This window comes from Panthera onca, chromosome A1 (assembly GCF_046562875.1).
Source record: "Panthera onca isolate mPanOnc1 chromosome A1, mPanOnc1 haplotype 2, whole genome shotgun sequence".
Classification (NCBI taxonomy): domain Eukaryota; kingdom Metazoa; phylum Chordata; class Mammalia; order Carnivora; family Felidae; genus Panthera; species Panthera onca.
This window is the reverse complement of record NC_138339.1, coordinates 157,323,032-157,347,359: the sequence shown is the minus strand read 5'-3', so window position 1 is coordinate 157,347,359 and position 24,328 is coordinate 157,323,032. Positions and strand designations below refer to the sequence as shown.

Here is a 24,328-nt window from a genome sequence, read left to right as displayed (position 1 = left end):
TGACCTCAGCCGTAGCAATCTCTTACTCGGCACATCCCCAAAGGCAAGGGAATTAAAAGCAAAAGTGAATTACTGGGACCTTATGAAGATAAAAAGCTTCTGCACAGCAAAGGAAACAACCAACAAAACTAAAAGGCAACCAACGGAATGGGAAAAGATATTTGCAAATGACACATCGGACAAAGGGCTAGTATCCAAAATCTATAAAGAGCTCATCAAACTCCACACCAGAAAAACAAATAACCCAGTGAAGAAATGGGCAGAAAACATGAATAGACACTTCTCTAAAGAAGACATCCGGATGGCCAACAGGCACATGAAAAGATGTTCAACGTCGCTCCTTATCAGGGAAATACAAATCAAAACCACACTCAGATACCACCTCACGCCAGTCAGAGTGGCCAAAATGAAGAAATCAGGAGACTATAGATGCTGGAGAGGATGTGGAGAAACAGGAACCCTCTTGCACTGTTGGTGGGAATGCAAATTGGTGCAGCCGCTCTGGAAAGCAGTGTGGAGGTTCCTCAGAAAATTAAAAATAGACCTACCCTATGACCCAGCAATAGCACTGCTAGGAATTTATCCAAGGGATACAGGAGTACTGATGCATAGGGGCACCTGTACCCCAATGTTTATAGCGGCACTCTCAACAATAGCCAAATTATGGAAAGAGCCTAAATGTCCATCAACTGATGAATGGATAAAGAAATTGTGGTTTATATACACAATGGAATACTACGTGGCAATGAGAAAAAATGAAATATGGCCTTTTGTAGCAACATGGATGGAACTGGAGAGTGTGATGCTAAGTGAAATAAGCCATACAGAGAAAGACAGATACCATATGGTTTCACTCTTATGTGGATCCTGAGAAACATAACAGAAACCCATGGGGGAGGGGAAGGAAAAAAAAAAAAAAAAAAAAAGAGGTTAGAGTGGGAGAGAGCCAAAGCATAAGAGACTGTTAAAAACTGAGAACAAACTGAGGGTTGATGGGGGGTGGGAGGGAGGGCAGGGTGGGTGATGGGTATTGAGGAGGGCACCTTTTGGGATGAGCACTGGGTGTTGTATGGAAACCAATTTGACAGTAAATTTCATATATTAAAAAATAAAAAAAATTAAAAAAAAAAAAAAAAAAAAAAAGATTTATCCCTAGATATTTTATGCTTCTTGGTGCGATTGTGAATGGGATCACTTTCTTTATTTGTCTTTCTGTTACTTCATTATTAGTGTATAAGAATGCAACTGATTTCTGTACATTGATTTTGTATCCTGCAACTTTGCTGAATTCATGTATCAGTTCTGGCAGACTTCTGCTGGAGTCTATTAGATTTTCCATGTATAATATCATGTTATCTGCAAAAAGTAAAGCTTGACTTTATCTTTGCCAATTTTGATGCCTTTGATTTCCATTTGTTGTCTGATTGCTGATGCTAGAACTTCCAACACTATGTTAAACAACAGCAGTGAGAGGGGACATCCCTGTCATGTTCCTGATCTCAGGGAAAAAGCTCAGGGAAAAACATTGAGGATGATGTTAGCTGTGGGCTTTTCATAAATGGCTTTTATGATGTTTAAGTATGTTCCTTGTATCCCGACTTTCTCGAGGTTTTTTATTAAGAAATATTGCTGAATTTTGTCAAATGCCTTTTCTGCATTGATTGACAGGATCATATGGTTCTTATCTTTTCTTTTATTAATGTGATGTATCACTTTGATTGATTTGTGAATGTTGAACCAGCCCTGCATACCAGGAATGTATCCCATTTGATCATGGTGAATAATTCTTTTTATATGCTGTTGAATTCGATTTGCTAGTATCTTATGGAGAATTTTTGCATCCATATTCATCAGGGATATTGGCCTGTAGTTCTCTTTTTTTACTCTGTCTCGTAAACGGTCTCGTAATGGTCTCCGTCTCGTTTAGGAATCAGAGTAATACTGGCTTCATAGAATGAGTCTGGAAGTTTTCCTTCCCTTTCTATTTTTTGGAATAGCTTGAGAAGGATAGGTGTTATCTCTGCTTTAAACATCTGGTAGAACGCCCCTGGGAAGCCACCGGGTCCTGGACTCTTCTTTGTTGGGAGATTTTTGACAACTGATTCAATTTCTTCGCTGGTTATGGGTCTGTTCAAGCTTTCTATTTCCTCCTCATTGAGTTTTGGAAGTGTGTGGGTGTTTAGGAATTTGTCCATTTCTTCCCAGTTGTCCAGTTTGTTCGCATATAATTTTTCATAGTGTTCCCTGATAATTACAATGCACCCAATTTACATGAATCAACACGTCAACAAATCGTCATACATGATTTTTGAACAAACAGTACTAAAGTAGCTCATGTTCTGTTTAACTAAAGTTATGGTGCTTTCAACAAAGAAATAGCTAACATGAGAAAGAAGATTCAGTTTCAATCTGAAGGAAGGTTATTTGTGACAAGTACCATGAAACAATGATTTTATCACATCACTATCTTAAAGAGTACCATTTTTCAGAAGTTACAAAGCACCAATACTCATGTAGAATAAGATCTTGAAAATATGTAAACTTAAGGCAAAAAGTCTCCATTTTTTGAAAATTAATTATCTGAATGATTTGAATTTTTCTTTCAATAAATTAAAAGATCTTTCAACATGAAGGAAATATATACTATGTTCTGACACCTCAACTAATTCTGCAGACATTCAGCTCAGCTGAAAGCTTCTGTAGGACTACTTTCAAGACCAAAAAGTGGAAACCAACAATCAAAAGCCCTTTCTATACTCACAGACAAGGACTCTGGATATGGGATCTAATGAATACAAAGAAAATTTAAGTATCACAATAAAATACTTTTTAGAAAACAGAAAGGACTGGCAATATACAAGTTAGGAACAAAAGCATGTATATGTTTACCCCCACTCCCCAAATTGTTTAAATATGCACTTGAATCCTATCAGCTAAAGTAACAAAGAAGTTCTTTTTGGTGTGTGCGTGTGTGTGTGTGTGTGTGTGTGTGTGTAGTACTAGGTGGAAGATAAAACCACAATTCCGTTTAAGGAGTCAAGTTCTGTAATTCTAATTTGATCAAATGAGTCTGTTGTATTACGTGTTCATAATAAGAAAGTTATACATTAATTTGTACATTATATGATTTATTTTCTTCTTTTTCCTCGAAATCTATGATTAAAGGATAGCTTCAAATTAGTTTGAAACTCACAGAGCAAAAATTATGTCAAATGGCTTTGTAGGAAAAAACAGCCCCTCTGAAAATAAGAGGTCTAAGTAATTATGTGCAAATAAACTTCAAAATAAGGTAGCTGCCCCCCATAGGCCCTAGAACCCCTGCCCAAGCCATCCTTCTTCCTATGCCTGATGCTTCTCTCTCCTCCTCTGAGCTAGTCTGCATGCCCCCGGGGGGCAGTAGTTCTCAACCTTTAGAATCGCCTGGAGGTCTAATTAAAACAGACTGATGGTGGGGCCCTGGGTGGCTCAGTGGGTTAAGCGTCCCACTTCAGCTCAGGTCATGATCTCCCGGTTTGTGAGTTCAAGCCCCGCTTCGGGCTCTGTGCTGACAGCTCGGAGCCTGGAGCCTGCTTCGGATTCTGTGTCCCCCTCTCTCTGCCCCTCCGCACTCACGCTCTGTCTCCCAAAAATAAACATTAAAAAGAAACCCCAGGTTGTTGGGGTATTTACAGGGCCAGCCAAAATGAACCTCATGTGGAGCCTGGTGTTCAAAGCCCGCGTGACCCTGAGCAAGTGGCTTGACCTCTCTGGGCCTCTACAAACAGGCGGCAGTGAGGAGTCAGCGAGATGTCACGTGGAAAGGCCTGTACACCCACAAGGGGATGCAGTGAAGGTCAGACCCCTTCCTCCCCGGCACCAGAGCATTGGAATGTGTGTGCCTTGCTCTGACCAACTTTTATAAAGTCTGTGATCACTGATTTGCATCCGCTGATCACAGGGCCAGTGCAATGGCCAGGGTGGCTACGTCTCCCCTGCAGTCGGCTTTCACGGGTACACCAAAGTTTATCACAAACCCCAACACCTGTGTCTCACCTCCGGCCTGCCACGGGACATCGCCAACAGCTTCCCGCCATGCGGTAGTACAGGCTCTGTGCCCTGCCTTCCCCTCACCGCTGCCTCCTGCCCAAGCCCAGTGCTCCCCCTGGGGTCCTGCAAGCACGACACGCTCCCTCCTCAAGACTGCAGGGAACAAAGCTCTCCTTCCAGTGGCACGGAGGGTCTAGTGGACTCAGCCACCCCCATACATCAAATCCAAGTACAACTGACACACATCTTCACGGGGGAGAAGAGCCTCACCCACACCCTACCTGTTGGTCGCAAAGCTGAGGACCGAATTGTGAGCATGGAAGCTATCTCCGGAGTTGTCGCGGAAGTGGACGGTGAAGGTCACGGTCATTCCCAAAGGCAGGGCTGCCAGAGCCTCCTTGTTCTGGGTGTGCAGGGTGGGGCTCATGGAGAGCCTCAGGTAAGACACAGGAGATACCTGGGGACAGTGAGCAGGTGTGGTGATGACTGCCCTGGGGACCAGCCTCCCAGGGAGGAGTCACTTGCCCCCAGTGGGGCCCGCCTCGGGAGGGATCGGGAGGCTGATCGACTCAGGGGTCATGGAAAGAGAAAAGGCCTTGGTCCGCTAAGCGTCCCAACCTAGCGACAAGAATCCCACCTTCCCACACAGTGGGCTGGCCTCACTAGAAGAAAACCCCCCAATCTACAATAGTCAAAACCCATGACTTTGAAAAATTAGATCGTTATTCACATTGGCAAAAATTCCCCCTGGGCTTTCGATGTTCGGTTTCCTTCGAAAACCTGGCTCTCTGGGTGTTTAAAGTGGAAGTAATGCCCACTTGGACGGCAGAGGAAGTATTAACCAGGAGCCACGACGTGCTGACAGGTGCTCCAGGGAAAGAATCCCAGAGCCCAGAAACCCAAGCTCCAGGGAGAGCAGCCCTGGCCCTCCAACTCCGGGTAAAATCTATCCTGGCCAGAAAGTTAGCTCCGCTCAGAAGACCCAATTTCTTGGATAAAGATCGGCGGGTGCAGCGACCTCTACTCAGCTGGTGCTCACTACATACTTGCTGAGGTAGGATGAGCAGGAAGCTGCTTTCACCGACTCAAAAACCAGGCTGAAGGTTCCCTGCCAGGCATTAATTACGGAAACAAGAAGACATTAATTAAGGAAACAGATCTGTGACCACGGCAAAATCTCGAACGTGAAGTCATGTATCTTGTCTGTCACCCAGGATTCAGAAAGTGGCTATGACGAGATAGTGGAAGGAAATTCCGGGGACCCGACCCGAGGGTGCTCGAGGAGGAGAAAGTCCCCGTCACCACGGAGCACGGAGGGCAGAGGGACATGGGAAGCGCCGTGATGCGGCCGGATGACCAGACCCTGACTCTCCACCACTGAAGTGACTCACTGAGCGAGTCATTTCCATGGTGAGTCCCAGTGTCCTTGCCTGTAAAATGGGTCACTGAACTGCACATGCTGCCACATGTATAATGCAACCATTTCTGTGTCGGGTGCCCAGCACATGGAGTCAATGTGCATAGGCACCTATCACGTTCCAGGTGCCGGCTGCCCAGTCAGGACATGGGTGCTGGTCCCAGCAAATCACGGGCCTCGCTGGGCCTCAGTTTCCCCATCTATGAGATGAGGCCACTGCAATCCATCTCCAAGGATCTTCTGCTCTGACATCTAGAAGATGCTAGAACTTTTCAGCTAGGACCTCTGCTCCCAAGTTATTCTTCAATAAATTCTTACCTACAATTTCTCAGCTGGAAGGTGATAGATCTATTTTATACCTGCGAGGGGAGATTTTTTTTTTTTACCTCGACACGATTGCTTTTATTACTCCAAAAAGCAGGAAAGCATGAACCTACCTTTACAGCAAAGAGGATGGTCTGGTTGGCCCCAAAAGGCTCTTGGGCAGTCACTTGGATTGTGGACATCCCAATCACGGACCCTGACGTCAGGCAGCCTTTCTCGTCAACATGCATGACAGGAACTTTCTCCGGCCCGTCCAGGACACGGTAGCTCAGAGATGCTGCTCCGTCCCTTTGGAAAAAAAGCAGACTCGGTTTTTCAGAGTGTGGGAGCGGGTCACAGCAAGGGGCCCGAAATCCCTGCCCTGAGATCCAGCCATCTGGGCTTCCCGATGGCTCCTGGGAGAAGGAAAAGGCCTGATCTTAGCCCCACTGTGCATTAGGACCTGGGTGCTCAGCTCAACTTCAGCCTCATCAGTCACCCACGGGAAACTTAATTTGCAAAACCGATGGTTCCAAAGAGGGCGCTGCTTCTGGGAGAAGAGGTTGAGGCCTGAGCTCCTCTCATCAGCTGCATGGGACATATGCTGTCAAAGATGGTTTCTGGGGCAAACTTCCCCATTTGCTGCCATAAGGCATCCTGGCACAGTGAAAGACCATCGCCAGGCAGAAGCTGAGTGCAGTCCCAATGCCCCGCAAACAGCTGCATGTCTCCTCTCTTGGCCTCCGTCTCCCCAGCTGTGAAAGGGAAGCAATGGTGTTGCCCTGTCCTGTTTCCAAGGGCAGGGAACGGGATGAAAATGGGCTGCTGGCTCAGAAAGTGGTTTGGGCTGGGTGGGAGACACATCTCAGTGTTTCATACTCTCTTTTAGGCTTACTACAGAACAAAGAAACAGCAGGGAGCAAAGGTGTTCAGCCCCCAGGGCCTGTCCCCCTCCCAGTGCTCTTTGCGTGCAGGCCGACAGGCCCTCCTCAGATGACCTTAAAGTAAATGTTACTGCTTCTGCTTCAACTTTCTCCCCCATCAGTAACCCCTTGCTGGGAACCTGCAGAATTCCTCTTCATCCTTTAATAGCTCAAGCCTCACTATCTCAGACAGGCCTCCCCTAAATCCTTGCACAGAAGGCCCTTCTTTGGGCCTTGGCTTAACCGTTATACCTTGTTTCGTTGTCCTCTTCTCGTGCCGTACTTCTCGCTTCCCCACCAGCACGTCATGCACCTGTTCCAAGAGCCTAGCACACAGCCTGGCATCTAGACACGTGCACGAATGACCACCACATGTGTGCGCTCCACGGAACACGCGAGCACTCCTGTGGTCCTTACAGCCCCTGCCCCACCGTGCAACTGTAGGTCACGTGCAAGTCATTGCCACCAAAGGCGCCCCATTTGAATGCAAGGTGGGAATGACATTGGCAGAGGTGTTTTACACCTGTGCCTTGTAGACAACGATGTGCATCCCCATCGAGTGGGGGTCTTGTTACGTGCAGGTCTGGGGTGGGGCCCGGGGTCTGCATTTTAACCGGCTCCCAGGTGATGCCCATGCTGCTGGGTCAGGAATTATTCACACTGAACAGCAAGCCTTGAAGACAAAGGGGCATTTGAAAATTTAACTCTTCCAAGGTAGCACTTCTTTCCCTTTAAGGTAGCGGGTTTGAGCAGTGGGCATTCAAACCTTTCGAGGCTACGGGGAAGATAAGAAGGACCCTTGGGAACACGTGATGTGGAACAGCAGAAGATGACATCCATGGCGGAGGGAGGGGGAAATGCAGAAGCCGCACCCACTTCAAGCCCAGGAAGATGCCGTTCGCTTGAAGCACCCGCGGCTCCTGACAACTTTGACAAATGAGCCGTCGGGTGCCGAGCGCAGCGTCTCGGCCCAGCTGCAAACAAGCGCTGAGTCACGTACCTGTTTGTCTGAAGCTTTATAAACGAGTTGGGCGACATTAATATTTGCTCTGCTTCTATTTCAGGGCTCAGCAGCAGCAGCTTTTCCAATACCTAGAGTGGAGGGAGTTTTGTTTCCTGTCATGCGACTGGAGTCACGGCCAGGCACCAGCTCCCCTCCAGGGAGGGAGACCAACGGGGTGGAGACAGGAGGATCACTGTTGCCAGCACCTGTCAGGTGGCTGGGGATGGGACGGGGAGGGCTGACTTTTAAGAGAGGCCCCGACGGCATCTGCTTCATGGAGCCAGGAAGCACGGGCCCCTCCCCAGATTCCCGGTGGTGGGGACGTCTCTCTGGGCATGGAAGGCAGCATAGAGAGTTACAGGACCCAGGGTCTTGCTCAGCTGCTCCTCAATGTGACCATCTCAGAATAACCCCCATCTCACTCCCTCCTGCCACGGTCCTGCGGGATCCGCACAGTGTGGGTACGGGGCATGTTGGCGAACCAGGGCAGATGATAAACCTGGTAATGTCCGAGTGAATCTGATCATCGCTCCCCAGGAGCCCCGGGGCCCTCGACGGCTCCCCAGCCCATGGTTGCTGCACTTATGGTAACTCCAGACCCCTCCCTACATGCACCCTAACTGCCCACCACCCTTCCAAGTCCCTTTCTCTAGGAACCCTTGGAAGGACCTTCCTTGGCATCCGGGTCTGGATGCTGAGCACAGCTCTGAGCTCCACACTGGCTTCCGATCTGATCAGACTGGCTGGATCCCAAGGGCTCGGTTTTCCAAGAAAACTCCCTCCCTCCCAGCACTGCTATGTTCTGATCGTATATGTAAGTCTAGATTTCTTCATCTGTAAAATGGGTCTAAAACTAATAATCCTTGCCATGTCTGTCTCAAAGAGCCGCAGGATTCCAGTAGCAATGTGCGTGGCAACACTTCCGAAATGGTGAATGATAAATGACCTTTGGAGCTAGATGGGGTTCTGGCATCAGGGGAGTCCTTCCACTAGGCAGGTGGCACCCAGAGTGGAGCAGCCTGATTTTGACTCGGATGCATGCACTGCACAGGAAGTACATGCAAAAATGTCTCCTCCTAACTCCTATTTGTCTTAAATGCATATTCTTTATTGTCCCTCTTTATTTTATTTTTTTTAATGTTTATTTTTCAGGGAAAGACAGAGAGGGACAAAGCATGAGCAGGGGAGGGGCAGAGAGAGAGGGAGACAGAATCCGAAGCAGGCTCCAGGCTCCGAGCTGTCGGCACAGAGCCCGACGCAGGGCTTGAACTCACGAACTGCAAGATCACGACCTGAGCCGAAGTCAGATGCTTAAGTGACTGAGCCACCCAGGCGCCCCTATTGTCCCTCTTTAGAGGTAAATTAAGGTGCAAGAGAGATATTACTTTCCTGTTAACTCAAGTTTAAGAAAAGGAATAATGCAAGCACCAGGGTCAATGGCAACTGACAGGTGGTCTCACCATCGGGGAGAAGCGGGGGGCAATGGGGCCAGGAGGGGCTGCTTCCCATCTCCTGCTGATTTGGGCACATGTGGAAAAATGCCATGTATCTTCAGGACAAGCTGCCTATTGGATTTTTATACATCTTCCTATTTTTCAATGTTCGCAACAAATAAAAATGGTTTCAGAGCACAGAATGAGCCAAATCAAATACATCTGTGGGCTGGATCCAGCATCGCTAAGTCTCTGACATACCCAAACCTCCAACTGCTATCAGCTAGGGAAACTGAGGCACAAAGATGCTCAGTGACTCATGCAAGGTCACAGAATTCGAAGGCTGCAAAGCCCCGTCTTTATCCAATGAGGAGGTGCCAGACATGCTTTCATTTTTAACTGGGAAGAACATCTATTTGCACGTGTCTGTGTTTGTATTTATCTGTGTATACATACGTGTCTGTGTCTCTGCATGCGTATGTATGTTACGTGTCTGTGTGTGTTTGTGTCTGTGTGTGTGTGCATGCACACATATGCAGCCCGAGGTGAGGGGGGTTGGTAAATGACAGTTTCTTTCTTTGAAAATCTTTACCCCTGACTAGGTAGGCGCCTAGGTTAGAAAATGCTTTATTTCTTCTTGAAGAGGGGACCTGATCTGTTTCTTTTCTCACGTTCAGGAGCTGCTTTCAATTTTTTCTTGCAATTTTTTTTAACGTTTATTTTTGAGAGAGAGAGAGAGAGAGAGAGAGACAGAGACAGAGCATGAGTGGGAGAGGGGCAGACAGAGCGGGAGACACAGAATACGAAGCAGGCTCCAGGCTCTGGGCTGTTAGCTCAGAGCCTGACGCAGGGCTTGAACCCACAAACCGTGAGATCATGACCTGAGCTGAAGTCGGACGCTTAACTGACTGAGCCACCCAAGTACCCCCAATTTTTCTTTGCCATTTAAGGTATCCCAGAAGTTATTGGGTCCCAGAGCCTTAGTTTCACTGAGGGGCTCCAATAGTCAGGGGAGGGAGGAGGGCAGACTGGAGAGAGAGATGCAGGCACTGAGGCCTGGGTGGGAGAAAAACTGCTGAGCTCCTGGTCCTGACTCAGTGGGGCTCCTCTGGGGGCTTGGAGCAGGCCCCCTCCCTCTCTGAGGCTCGGTTTCCATCTGTGAATTGATGGGTCACACCGTCTCCCAGGCCGTACACACAGCACAGCCCTCCAGGCCTTTCAGCACCCACCACCCACTCACTGCAACCTGGGGGCACACTCTGACCCCTCCCCCCTAAGGCCTCAGGCTCATCATCAAGCAGCAACGCCCACAGCGCCTGCCCCACAGGCTTCGGGAGGCACTTCACGGGTGAGGCAACACTGGGGACTGGGGAATGGCAAGTCCGCCTCTGGTAAGTGGTCTGTGTTTGCGAAATAAACACAGACAATTCAATTAATGCCCCACTCAGACAGTTCTCTGGCTTCTTTCTACCATGAAGGTGCCTCAGACTCCTCCCAGCTCAGGATTACCCGCTCTTTAGGGAATACATCAAGCTATTTCGGACCTCCTGGACTGCCAGCCACCCGCCCCCACCCTATGCCCTCAGGCAGCCCCATCTGCGGGCTCCCCTGCAGCCCGAGAACTCCTCAGGTGTGGGGTGGCAGAAGGGCTGATGTGCCCCCAAATGGTCCCCAGGGGGAGAGGCTGCTGGGTTGGCACCTCCTCTCCCTCTGACGGCGGCCTCTGCCCACTTGTCCTTCACCTGGATTTGGATCTCGTCAGTGAGCTCTCTGGCGAGGCCGTGCAGCTGTCCAGCAGCGGGGTCCAGAGCCTTGACCACCACCCTCAGCCCAGTCCGGCCTTTCACCCGGCCGTGCACGTTCATGGCAAAGTTGTACTGTGACGGGAGCCGGTGCGAAGCCTGGGATGGACACCAAATAGGTTCTCAGGGAGGGCCAGGGGCTCCAGTCCCCCCGACATCCACCTGCCTGTTCTCAAAGGCCGTCGCCTCACCACTCCAGCCAGGGCCCGCTAACCTGTCACGGGTGCGGGAGGCAGAGTTTCACGAAGTTCATGGGTGCATGTGGGGGATGTTGGCCCAACCCAGGCGGGCAGAGCTTCTCAGAGCCCTTAGCATGTGGGGTGGGTGATGAACTGAGAGGTATTTGCTAGACCTGGCAGTTTTCCACGAAGGGACCCTCTATTCTGGGATGTCCGTGTTATGGAAACAGTCTGAGGAAGCCCCTGGCACTGGAGACAGGACCCTCCCCCCCATGCACAGACAAGGCAAGAAGAAACCTCTCAAAACCACCCCACACTCGAGTCCTGTATGACCCAGGGAGGGCAGACTAGAGTCACCAGGGCTGGAACCTGGTCCCATTGTCCCATTTCCCCACTGGCTCCCTGGGCCAGACAGGCATGTCCCTTCCGTATGGGCTCGTCAACACAACGAGGGGGTTATAACTACTCGTCCAGCTCTGAGGTCTGAGGAGAGGCCAGGGTCCCTCTAAGAAGCGCTAAGGGGAGGGGGGCGGGGGTGGTTGCCCTCTGGGGTAAATCTGGAAAAAGCCCCAGGGCTGTGAGGCATGGCCTCAGAAAGAAGGTCAGAAGTACAGAGTAGGGGCCCTGACCAAGACCCTGTGACGGCCTGGAACTTTTGTGACTTCCCCACAAGGCTGCCTTCTGAAGCGGGTTACCCACAACGCCCCTCTCTGGCACTTAGCAAGAATGTGCTTAAAGTGGAAAGGGTTGCAGGCAGTCCGGGACCGGGAAGGAGGGAGAGCTAGGAGCCCATATTCCTGGTCACGAGAGGACTGGGAATGGAGGCAGGTCACTGGGGGTGGGGGGTGGACAGTGCGGTGGCAGGATCTGGGAGAAGGTGTCCCAACAATCCCTGAGAGAGAGCAGGACAGGGCCAGGACCAGCCTGGGAGGGAGGGGGCAGAGCTCACGTGCAGAAACGTGGGGAGAACCCTCCCGGCTCCGGACGCCGGTGCATGCAGGGGGCAGGGGACCCTGGGGGGGGGGTTACCTCCTGGTGCCGCCCTCGGATGTCCAGGATGTCCCGCTTGGTGACAGACCAGTGGAAGGTCAGGCCCGGCACGGCATTGCCAAAGGAGAAAGGGTTCTGGCTGTTGGTTATCCCAGTGATGTAAACAGGCATCTGCAGGAGAGAAGCCAGGCCCGTGACCAGCAGAGTCCCACCGCCAAGAGTGCCCCCCCCCCCAAGCCCTGGGCACCTCCAGCAGCCCGGGCGCTTTCCTGTCTCCTTTGTGCAATGGGGGCCCTTCTTCCCTAACCAGAGAAGGGCCTGGCACAGGGGCGAGAAGCTCTGGTGAAATAGCAAATGAGCAAACAAGAGACAGAGCCAGCCCCTCCGCACGCGGTCCTTCTTGAGCTGTGCACGGCGTCTCACCTTGGCTGACAGACCCCCTTGGTGACGTGGCCCCCTACAGCTCCAGGGGGCCTGCAGGCCCCCGGGCAGCCCAGCCCAGGCCACCCTGCCATCTGTGCCTCTGCTCCTCTCTCAATCTAGCAGGGGCTCCCTGCTCACGTGGAATGGGCACAGGTGGGGTTCACGGGCTCCCTCAACCCGTGCTTCCTGAGTGCCCACCAGGGGAGGCAATACCGCTAACGGGAAGAACGGACTCCATGCCAGGCCGCCTCGGTCAACTTCCAGTTCTGGCACTTACTAGCCATGCAACCTTGGGCAGAGGCCATAAGCTTTCTAGGCTTTCATTTCCCCACCCGTAACATAGAGACTGACACCAGGAGCCACCTCACAGCTTTGATGAGTGTCAAATGAGTCACCGCACAGAAAGCCCTGAGGTCCTGCTATCCAAGCATTGGCTCCTGTTCCCTGCCAGGTGCTATTCCAGGTGTGGAAGGGTGACAGACTCGGGGGAGGGAGACACAGGCATCACTCAATAACTGTGCTGAGGGAGGGGGACCCAGAACTGGAGAGGGGTAAATGCTATGCCCACGAGGGCTTTGCACCGGGAGCGAGAACACACAGAATGCTTGTTAGGCCTAGAGCAGGAAACGGTAGGGCTCCGTCCTAAAGCTCAGTCTGACCCCAGAGATGAGCGGGGGTTGAGCAGGAGAGGAAACAGCGACCTAGCAGCGACTTCCACTCCCCACAAGCTCAGCCTGAACCAGAACTCGGAGCCTGAGACCCGCCAGGGGGCTGCTCAGACAGCGACACTGGCAGCAGGTGCTGGAGGGGTCCCCGTCTCACCTGGGTTCCCGTCCTCATCCGAGTGATGGGGGCACGGATCCTCACCGCCTGGAGAAGCAGCACCTCCACCTCCACGAGGTCCTAGGGAAAGGGCTTTGGGCTCAGGCTGGCTGGGGCAGGGGGGTACTATCAGCCAACAACAGGTGTTTCACCAAGGGACCCCTCCAAACAGGGAGGCTCTTGCCAAGGCCAGCTTGGGAGCTGCATGGCTGGAAGGTGCTCACGGATGTCCAGCACCACCCTCCTCTTCCCAAGGCAGCCTGGTTTTGTGGGTGGCTCACCCCACACAGATCTGGCCACTGTTCCTCCCGTTCCCTTGGGGCTCCCAGCCTTGTCCTCTGAGCCTGCAGACCTATTAGATGGAGTTGTTCCGGGTCAGCACCAGAGAGACTAGGGGGCAGTGACCGGACACTGTTCTTCTCTAGGTTGGGTGGCCCTCACAAGACAGGAGTCCAGATGCTCCCGACCCTAAATCTAATGTGTTACTCTCTGTCAATGATCAGGGTGTTGGGATAAATGCAGGATACAGATAGAGTCTGGTTAGAGCAGACTGTATATTCTCCTTCATTCTGAAGTCTATACTCTTGTCAATCTGGTCAAAGATTAACCTTATCAGGCTTCTTTATAGTGCTATTGACTCTGTTGAACCCAGGCTACTAAAACCCTTAAGCCTTTTTTATATACTGAGCTCACCCTGTGTCTTGTGATCCGGGCTAATGCCTGGCATATAGTAGGTACTCAATAAACATCCATTCTCTTCCTTCTCTTCCTTGCCTTTGTCCCTTTCACTGCCCAGTCTCCTTCTGCCAGTCCTGGCCCATGCTTTGGCCATGGGTGCTGATTCTATGATCTGGTTTAGACAGATGAACTGGGAGCTTCTGAGCAGAACCCCCTACACTTTGTGGACACGTGGGCCTCAGGCTGAACCACTGCCTGCCTGGGCTCTAGGAGATGGATTTCAGATGGAACTGCTGGCAAAGTCACTCCACCTGCCCAGGGGTGCCAGACCCTCCCCCAGTTCCTCTCCCACCCCACCCAATGAGAGACACACGGAGAGAGGTGGCCCAGCGAGGTCAGACCACAAAGAGAAGTGGGATGCCTGGGTGGCTCAGTCAATTGAGCGTCCGACTCTTGGTTTCGGCTCGGGTCATGATCTCACGGTTGATGGGTTCAAGCCCCACATTGGGCTCCATACAGACAGTGGGGAGCCTGTCCTTCATCTGGTCCTTCATCTTCTCCTGCAAGACGTCTATCTGAATCCTGCTGTATGCCACAGGGCAGATTTCACATTCCCGACACTTTGTCTTTATAAAAATCAATAGGTACAATCAGGGCATCTACCTCCACGATGCAAAGACTTTGTGGCTTAACCGGTTACTTGCAGAGACACTGAAACTCGGGCAAACAGGAGTAAATCAATGAACTCAATGTCAGATCAAAGTCAGCCACAGGGAAGAAGGGCACATCTCCAGGGCAGTGCACAGAGCCAGCTCCCTTGGGTGCCCTGTGTTCAGATGCTATGAGCTCATGGGAGCTCATGGACTCCTTCCAGGGGGCCCTGCAGGCTGGACAAGGAGCAGGGTGACAGGGTTCTGAAAAGGCTGTCCACAGTCACGTTACACAAAACAATGCTCTTCTTAGAGCCCAGATTTCTGGCACGGTCATGTCCACGCTGCAGTCTCCCCTGAGACGCTTCCACAGGGCACCGTCAGGGAGAATCCGAGCACTCTGAGCCCTGCTCAGGAGGTGGAAACCATCTCCCGTCTCCCTTCCGGACCCCGGTGAGGTCTCTACCCCCTGGGAAACAAGGGAAACTATCGGACTTAGAAACCGACTTTCACCCGCCTAGTGTCAGTGCCGCTAATGAGGGGCAGGAAGACCCTCCTGTGGGGAGGACTCCCCTAGCTCGGCCTTCCATTGTCTCTGCTGATCCAGAAAAGCGCTTAGCAAAAGTCCCCGAGTCCAGCCGAGAGGCTTGGGGGATAACTTAAGTTCATTGCTGCGTGATTCAGGGTCTCCTTTTCTCCTGGAAATAGAACTCCGGGTCTGAAACACTACTGATGTCCGATCGTCCACATGCTTAGAGCAGCCTGGCTACGCACGCCCCTGAAAACACACACTGAGATCCACGAAGTGTGTCGGAACTAACAGTAACCCCTTTTCCATCAGAATGTCCCCAAGCCCTGGCCCACTAGCTGTGCCTCAGGACCGTCGTCTGGAAACAGGGTAGCCGTAGACACCCTGGGGCAGGGGTGCTGAGAGAACTAGAGAGCTGCAGGCTGCGTGACCATCATGCACTGGAATGTCCCCAGGGCAGGGATGGGGTTGAAGACCAGGCTCTGTCCCTTAAGGAGCAGCTGGGGAGGGGCGCCTGGGTGGCTCAGTCAGTTAAGCGTCTGACTTCACCTCAGGTTATGGTCTCACGGTTTGTGAGTTCAAATCCCATGTTGGGCTCTATGCTGTCAGCACAGAGCCTGCTTTGGATCCATCCTCTCTCTCTCTCTCTCTCTCTCTCTCTCTCTCTCTCTCTCTCCCCCCCCCCTCCACCACTTATGTGCTCTCTCTCTCAAAAACAAACATTTAAAAAAAAAAAAAGAGCACTTGGGGAGACTCAGTCTGGAGAATTCTGAGCGATCTTGGGGGCCCCCAAGTTGGCTAGGCTGGCACTGGTGGGTGGTCAGGTGGCAGACAGGGGCTGTGGACTCAGAGGGCAGAAGCAGGACCCTCAGAGAGGGGTGGTCCTCATGAGCAGAGCCAGAACTCAGTTAACAGACTTCCTCCCCATCCCAGCTGACCAGCACCCCAGCTCTTGAGGGGCGCAGTGCACCCCAGCACTTAGAGGGCTCATGCCCAGGGAGGCTTCGGAAGCACCCACGTCCAGTGGAGCCCACGCTCGTTACCTGAGACACGATGACAAGCTTGCTGGTCTCAGCGTCCACGGCCTGCACGACCCCAGACACGGTGCCATTGCCGAAGGCCAGCCCCCGCACCAGCCTGGCACTGTTTACCACGGCAACGGTCTCATTGCTGACGGAGAAGAGGATGTTGGACTGGGGCTGGGGGCCACCGTCCGAGGTGATCTGGCGTAGGGAGAAATAGCAGTGCCCATCAGCCTCCGCCTCATCCTCAGAGCTCAGGGCCCGGAGCGCCCCATCTTAGCCCTCTGGCGCCCAGGAGGGCAGGCCAGCCTGGAGCTAGGCAGGGGCCACGGGTGGGGGTGGGCGAGCACGCGGCCTTTGGTTCCTACCTGCATCATAGCCCCGATGATCAGCATCACCTTCCTGGGTATCAACCTAAACGGGGGAAAGACCTGCATGTGGAGACACAAGAGAGAAGGGGGCCATCGTGTTCTAAGCTCGCGCAGCTGGGCAGAATTCACCCCTGAATATTTTCAGGGAGGCACGGTGCCTGGACATCCCTCCTCTGTTAGAAGGGACTGGCGAGGGCCTGGGGTCCTGACCAGCTCTGGGGGGGGGGGGGGCTGAGTGCCCCCCCGCCCCAGGATTTCAGCCCGCCCATGGGCCTGAGGATCTGTGGTTCTCAGGGGCATGTTCTGTTGTTTACAACGATGCTTCATTTCACCAGATGTGAAACCCCATGAAAAGAAAGACAATTTTATTCATGTGAGACCCCTGCGTAGAGCAGTGGTTCTCACGGCACGGTCCCCTGACCAGCAGCACCAGGGTCACCGGGCAATCGTTAGAAATACACATTCTCCAGCCCACCCCGGTCTATGAAACCAGAATGAGGCAGGGTGGTGGGGGGGGGGCGGGGGGGGGAGTCCTGAAATCTATATGTTAACAAGTCCTCCAGGGGATTCCGATGCATGTCAAGGTTTACATTCCAGTGCCTTCAAGATGTTCCATTTCACTGAACTTCTCCAATTTCTACTGATAAATTGCCTGAGAATAGTGCTCTACTTCGATGCCCTCAAAACTTCTCAGATGAAGAAAGAGGGGTGTGGGGGGTCAAGGACAAGGATGTCCTGGTCTCTGCAGCACAAAGAAGCCCAACACCATCGTCCTGCACCCCCCGCAGTGCCCGCCCTGCAGGAGCACAGGAAGAGCCTGTGCAGTGAACGAGTGTGGCGTGTGGCGGTCGGTCGGCCCAGGGGCTGCTTTGTGCATCAGGATTAGTCTCCTAATCCTTTGGAGACTTTGGGGATCCTTAAATGCAAAAATGACGCTCTCCGCTCTTAAAGAATTAAGAATCTAGTTAGAGTGAAAAGACACAGCCAGAATGGCATACAGTAGGAGTTCCATAAGTGCTCACTGACTGAACAGCTCACATCTGGCACCATATAATACGTACAGTAAGAACTTTAAGAGACCAAGAGTCAGAAATGCTTAGTGAAGAAGTAGAACTCTGATCAGCAAATGACCAGTGGAAGTAAAACCACAGAAGGAACATTTGAGGCGGTGTGAGAGAATATTGGCTTTTCAAGCACTCTCAGCTGCTCGAACATTCCCCTTTTAATTACTAACCATTCTCTCCAGTCAGGAAGATAGGAACCTGACAGCAACCCTCTATAAGCCTGGCTGCAGCTCCTTCAGGTACTTGCAGTAATAAAAATTCCCTGTTTACGTTAAAGAAAAGCCTAGACCTATTACGCATTCCTTTTGCAAAAGCACTTGGCATAGCTCAGTTTACTCATTTGCTGATGAGATTCCAAAACCCTCACACTAGGGAGAAAATTCACCATCAGCAAGGGGTATGCCTGGCCAGTTAGTAACTACACCAGCTAGAGACCGAGAATCCCCAAGTCGGGGCTCACGAGGAGACGACGTCGGGCGGGATTCGCAATTGAGCTTTACCGATGTCGACTGGCAGGAAGAAGTATAACCTCAGAGGTTGCTTGACATCACACACGCGGAGTGACAGAGGTGAGACAACATCATAAGCTCAAAGCAACTTGGCGGGGTGGGGGTGGGGGGGCAGGCGGAGCTGGGTACAGGGACTCAGAAACAGGGCACGAGGAAGATAACTCCCACAGAAACACCGCTCTCCCAGCCTCTGTGAATCAGCAGCGAGGGGCCTTTAGGGAGTGGCTACTGACCTTGTCAACCACACAGACGTACGGCTCCTGAATGTCCGAGACGTAGACATTGGCCTTCGCCGGGGCTTCGCCGCCTTGTAGTGACATGTTGTATTGTTAAGGCATGTATCTCAACTACGTGGTCTGGGGGCTGGGCAAGTGGGGTACGCCACAGAGCTGGTGGGTGAATCCAGAGCGGCGCTTCCTGTCTCTAACCCTGGCTTTGCTGCCTGCAGCTTGTGGTGTTACAGTCATGGGGGGCAGGGGATGTTGACAGTGAATGGTTCAGTGCTTGCAAAGCTAGGATTTCAATATCAAGAACCAGTGGGGGAAATAAAAAGCAGATTTCTGACCCTAATGAGAGAGCCAAAAATGATCACATCATATCCAGGTTAAAATCCTTCAAAAAATGGGGCACCTGGGCGGCTCAGCTGGTTACGTGTCTGACTTCAGCTCAGGTCATGATCTCACGGTTTGTGGGGTTGAGCCCCACGTCAGGCTCTGTGCTGACAGATCGGAGCCTGGAGCCTGTTTCGGATTCTGTGTCTTCCTCTCTCTCTGCCCCTCCCCTGCTCACACTCTGTCTCTCTCTGTCTCTCTCAAAAAATAAATAAGCACTCAAAATTTTTTTTCTAAATCCTTCAAAGACTGCCCAGAGAGTGAGTCCAAATCCTTAGCCCATCCTGGAAGAACCTGGCATGAGCGGGCCCTTGCCCATGGCTCTAATGTCACTGTAAACCATGATCCCTCACCACTGTCAGGCTCCAGCCACAGTTCTGCTCTGTTCTCCAAAGCCAGCTAGCACCTGCCTGCCTGCCTGCCTGCCTGCAGACCACACAGTCCATCTTAATGATCTGGGGTTCTTCCCCTGCACCCTGTCTTCACCTGCTGGCTCCTGCTCATCCTTCAGGCCCCTGTTCAAGCATCCTTCCTCAGAAAAGTCTTCCCTGACCAGACAGCTAAGAGCTACCTCTGTTCACTTCTCCTAGTGCAGCTTTACTGCATATAATGTGGCCATGATGGAGACCGTGGTCTAGTGTCCATCCTCCCTCAGGCTGTCTTCTCGCCAGCTGTAGCCTCAGGGCTGAGCCTGGCACCCAGCACAGTACCAATAAACATGTACCAATCAGGTCAAGATCCAGGATCACAGCTCTAGGTCACTGCAGTTACGCCAAAGAAACCTGACTTTCCAGCTTGCTTCCTTAGCTTTACTTTTAGCTTTGCTAAAACCTAGAAATTCTAGGGAAAAAAAAAAAAGTCTGCAAACCCCATGTACCCTCATCTCTTTGGGAAGTGCTGTGATCCAACTCCTTCAATGCACATATGGGGAAACTGAGGCCCACTCAGGACGGGAACCCAGCCTTGGAGGGGCAGCACTGGGGAGAGAACCCAGGTGCCCAAGCTCCCAGCTCAGGGCTCCTTCTGCCACACTCTGCCAGAGCAACCAAAATGGAACTGTGGGCAGGGGAGGAGGGCGGGGCCAGCCGGAAAAGGCCAGAGCTGAGGCAGGCCCCAGCCCCATTAGCAAGCTCGGCCAAGCTGGAAACCCTGCCGGTGTCATTGAGCTCAAGGGCACATCAACCCGGATGAGGCGTGCCTGAGTTATTCCACACGATGACTTAGAGTCGATTAACAAAGATCCCGTGGTGGAAATCACACTCGCCTTCCAAAGCGATGCCTGTGCAATTTGAGCCATTGCCACACGAGTCCGGAATTAAATACAGGCCGAGGAGTGGGGTCTGAAACCAGGGGCCTCCAGTTTTGCCGAGGACGATTCATCCTGGCTTATTCTCTTTCCCTCAACGGAAACTCATTTAAAAACTTGAGAGAGAAATGAGAGCTTTCTTTGAAAGCCTAACGCGAGGCTCCGATCTAATCCTCCTGCAGAAGTTATTGCTGTCAGGACCTGGCGTGTCCTTCACAGCGCGAAGAAATTACACATTGCACTGGCTGCTGAAAGACCCGCACAGGGGAATGCATGGAAAGCTTTCTCGTTTTCTTTTTTTCTCTCCTTCAAAAGGACCATTTTGCACATTTTAAACAAAGACGGAAAGTGGCGAGGGGAAATCAATTCGTCTTCCGCTTGATTTCCCAGAGGCTGGAGGTCCGGCCACCTTCCGGGTGACAGACGCGGAGACGCTGCGTGGCCTGGCCGGCCGGCCTGCCTGCTGGCACCCATCAGCTCGCCTCACCCCCCCTGAACAAAGCTCTAAGGGAGAGAGTTCACCAGGCCCCTTGGGAGACGAAGAAGCTGCTCTGGGGGAAGCGGGGGACCTGCCAGGCAGCTGGAGGCAGAGTGGGGGCCTGCCTCACTGCAAACTCTAGACTGTGCACGTCTGTTTCTGCAGGCAATCCGGGTCCACTAGCTTCCTGACCGACATTGAGGCACGAGTATGAAGGAGAGGAGGAGGAGAAAAATCCAAGCCCAGAGCAAATTCTAATTTCCAAGTGTTGAAGGTGCCACCTGAGAACTTCAGCGAACACTGAGCCCAGAAGAAAGTCCTGTCATCTCTTCAGAGGTGATGAATGCATTACTGCTCATTAAGACACTGTCAGTGGCACCGGAGGCAGCTCGTGAGTGGGCTGGAGCCGTGACTTCTACTGGCCCCCATCAGGCCCCGAGGGTCTGCCCGCATCATCCCGGTGCCTCGCTTCCCTGGGCCCCCACACACTTCAGACTTGTCCCTTGATAGGTAGCATTCATAGAAGAGTAAGGACCGTATAAATATTTCCACACGTCACAGGAGCCATCAGCTCCCGCTTCCTATTATATAGCGTGCTTGTCAATGTTGTGCGGTGGGTCAGGCCGTGCCACGCAAGCACTGGGGTCTGTGCCCCCGACTGGATGCCATCGAGACCCCGAGGGGGTGACCACGAGCCCATGAAGATCACAGACACCGAGAAGAACCCTGGCTTGGATGCTGGGTGGAAATCCAGCCAGGGACCCCAGCCAGCCCTATGCCTTCCTGCAGGGCCAGGACTGGGACGGGTACCTCTGTCCACGGGTCACACTCAGGGGGAAAGCAGGACACACCCAAGTTCAAACCCTGAGGCTCGCACCTGCTACCCGCCTCATCTTCCTTCCTGATGCGCTTCCACAGACGTACAATGTCACCATGATCGGCTATGCATCACGGGACCAAGGAAATGGGCAGAAACACTGTGGCTCATGAGGTGTTCCCCACGGACTCCCAGTGCCTGGACCGGGACCAGGCACATGACAGGCACCGATCTTTGCGAGATGAATGCGTTAGTTACAGGTACAAAGTGCTTGGCGCACAGTAGGGCCTTCCCCGCTGCTCTTAGAATCGCATGATTATAAGATCCTTCTGTTGGAACGACTTGGTTTGAAACATAAAGAATCGGTGAGAAGAAAGAAACCCTAAGTTTAACTCGGGTAAACACTCCTAGGGGCAACCCAGCCAAAACTGAAACGAAGGCCCCTTGCAGAGTTTTAGGGGGTGTGAGCAGAATTCCGCACAGCCCTCCATGCATTGTGGGGACATGATAGCCTCCACAATGGGCCCGGTGCGTGAGCTCCGCGGCTGCCTTCCAGAGACAGACACTCAGAAGCCGAAACACCCAGAAGCCATTCTTGCATCCCGAATGTGTAACAATAGGAAAGAAAGAAACATTTTCTATGAGCTAATTGAAAAACTCCTGTGGGCTTTCTTGTCTCTGTGATTAAGGGAAATGAGAATGTTGCTAATTAGCAGCTGGAAAATGCCAAAGAAATGTGTAAACGTCCTTCAGAAACAACCGTCTGAGAGAAGCTGCTAGGATCTGTCACAGATTGTCAACGCTCCATGAAAAACTTCCCTGGCAGGTTACAGAAGAGGCAAGGGGGAACCAGATCCCAATCTCCACCTCGAGGTGCAGAGGTCTCTGCACAGGTGATGGGAAGCAGAGACACCAGGGCTCAAGGTGCCTTCAGGACACCTTCTGGGGCAAGAGCGACTCTTGTAGGGCCTGTCACACGGGCTGCTGCTGGTACGTCCATAGTGTGCTAGGCTTGTCCTGTGGGATGTCTGCACTGGGCACCGTGTCCCATTCCATAAGGGCCACGAAGCAATGAGACATGCGAGCAAAGGGCCAGTCCACAGGCAAGAGAGAAGGGCTATAGCTTTACTAGAACCATCTGTAAAATGGGGACATTAATATTTGTCTTGATTGGAGAATCCTAGCATCTGTTGCTGAGGGGGACTGCACAGGGAACTGCAGAATTGTAGGACTGAACAGGGGCTCACAGGTCGCCTGGGGAAACTTGCCTCTGATGCTGAAATCCCATCTCTAGTTTTCCAGACAAGGGTCCCAGCTCCCATTTGGTTGCCTCCAGAGACGGGGCACTCACTACCTACAGAGGCAGCCGAGTCCAACACGGGCTCTTCAAAGCATTTGTTCTTGGAGGAAAGTTCTCTCTCTGGCTGTAGGTTTATCCTCAGGGCTTACTCAAAACGTATGGTGCGAGGTAAATATGAGTAAAGGGGTCCCCAAGTATTGTTGGCACTGTGTACATTTTTCTGAACTGCAACTTCCCTCTTCTTTATTTTTTTTAATGTTTATTTTTGAGAAAGAGAGAGAGCGAGTGAGCACGAGTGGGGGAGGGGCAGAGATAGAGAGGGAGACACAGAATCTGAAGCAGGCTCCAGGCTCTGAACTGCCAGCACAGAGCCCGACGTGGGGCTCGAACTAGTGAACTACGACACTTGAGCCAAAGTTGGACACTCAACTGACTGAGCCACCCAGGGGCCCTGAAACTTCCCTCTTCCTGATAACAGGGGAGTTATTTTTAATTTCCAGAAGTAAAGCAAAGCAAGGCATATCTCAAGCAGTCAGAATTATTTACGATTTGAGCTTTTCCTTTTAATATGAAGGATGTGACAGCCAACACTCATTTACATGGCAGGAGGGATGGCCAGGGAATTATTCTTTCTTTCATAAAGGGAACAAAAATGCTCAGGGGACAGCTTCCTATGATCTCGGGCTTCTAGCAGCACACATTTATTCCCAGGTGCTGAGAGATCGTGTTTTCTTGTTCTGATTTACGGCCACACACCTCACAGGTCCTGCCATGTGAGACTGTGCCTCTGAGAGGAACAGGAACATTATGACGTGTTTCCTCACCCTTCACTGAAGGGCCATACCAGGGAAAAGCGTCCTTTCCACAGACAGGTAAAGACCAAGGCCGACCACTGGAAGAATGTAAAAAAATGTAAAAACAAATAACAAAAACAAAGAAAAACCTCAACTGTCCTCAAAAGACCCAAGCCACCAAAACTGACTCAGAAAGAAACAATGTGAATAGGCCGATAACAAACGAAGAGACTGAATTTATAATCAAAAAACTACCCACGAAGGAAAGATGATGGCCCAGTGGCTTCACCGGTTAATCCTACCAGACATTTAAGAGTAATTATTAGCTGGGCGCCTGGGTGGTTCAGTCAGCTGAGCGGCCGACTTTGGCTCAGGTCATGACTTCACAGTTCATGAGTTTGAGTCCCACATCGGGCTCACTTGCTGTCAGCTCAGAGCCCGCTTCAGATCCCCTGTCCCTCTCTTGCTCTGCGCCTCCCCTGCTCTCTCTTTCTAAAATGGATAAACATTTATTTTTTTTTAAAAGAGTAATTATTATCAAGTCTACATAAACTGTTCCAAAAATAAGAAGGAACACTTCTAAGCCATTCTGTGAGGCCAATGTCACCCTGATACCCAAACTGGACAAAGAAATCACAGAAGAGAAAAGCACGGACCAGCATCTCTTACGACTCTTAACGACACAAACCCGCCAAAATAGTAGCACGCCAAAATATTAGCCCAGTTCCATATAAAAAGAACTATATGTCACGATCAAGTAGCGCTTGTCCCAAGAATGCAAGGTTGGTTTAACATCTGAAAGGCAACTAACACCATTCATCATATCAACAGAATAAAAAACAAAAAACCACATCAATATTTCAAGAGACACAGAGCAT

At 51.6% G+C, this 24,328-nt stretch overlaps 1 protein-coding gene across 1 annotated transcript; it reads right to left on the bottom strand.

Annotated features, from left to right (window-relative positions):
* Positions 1-3,339: 3,339 nt before the first annotated feature.
* On the bottom strand, positions 3,340-18,464 carry LOC132674640 (nuclear pore membrane glycoprotein 210-like). The gene is made up of 9 exons (XM_078435906.2): positions 18,378-18,464; positions 16,569-16,631; positions 16,222-16,401; positions 13,322-13,402; positions 12,116-12,247; positions 10,848-11,006; positions 7,670-7,761; positions 5,881-6,055; positions 3,340-4,483 (listed from the first exon to the last, which is right to left on the bottom strand). The coding sequence occupies exons 1-9, from the start codon at positions 18,462-18,464 to the stop codon at positions 4,304-4,306; spliced, it is 1,149 nt and encodes a 382-aa protein (XP_078292032.1). The 3' UTR covers positions 3,340-4,303.
* Between the last annotated feature and the right edge of the window lie 5,864 nt (positions 18,465-24,328).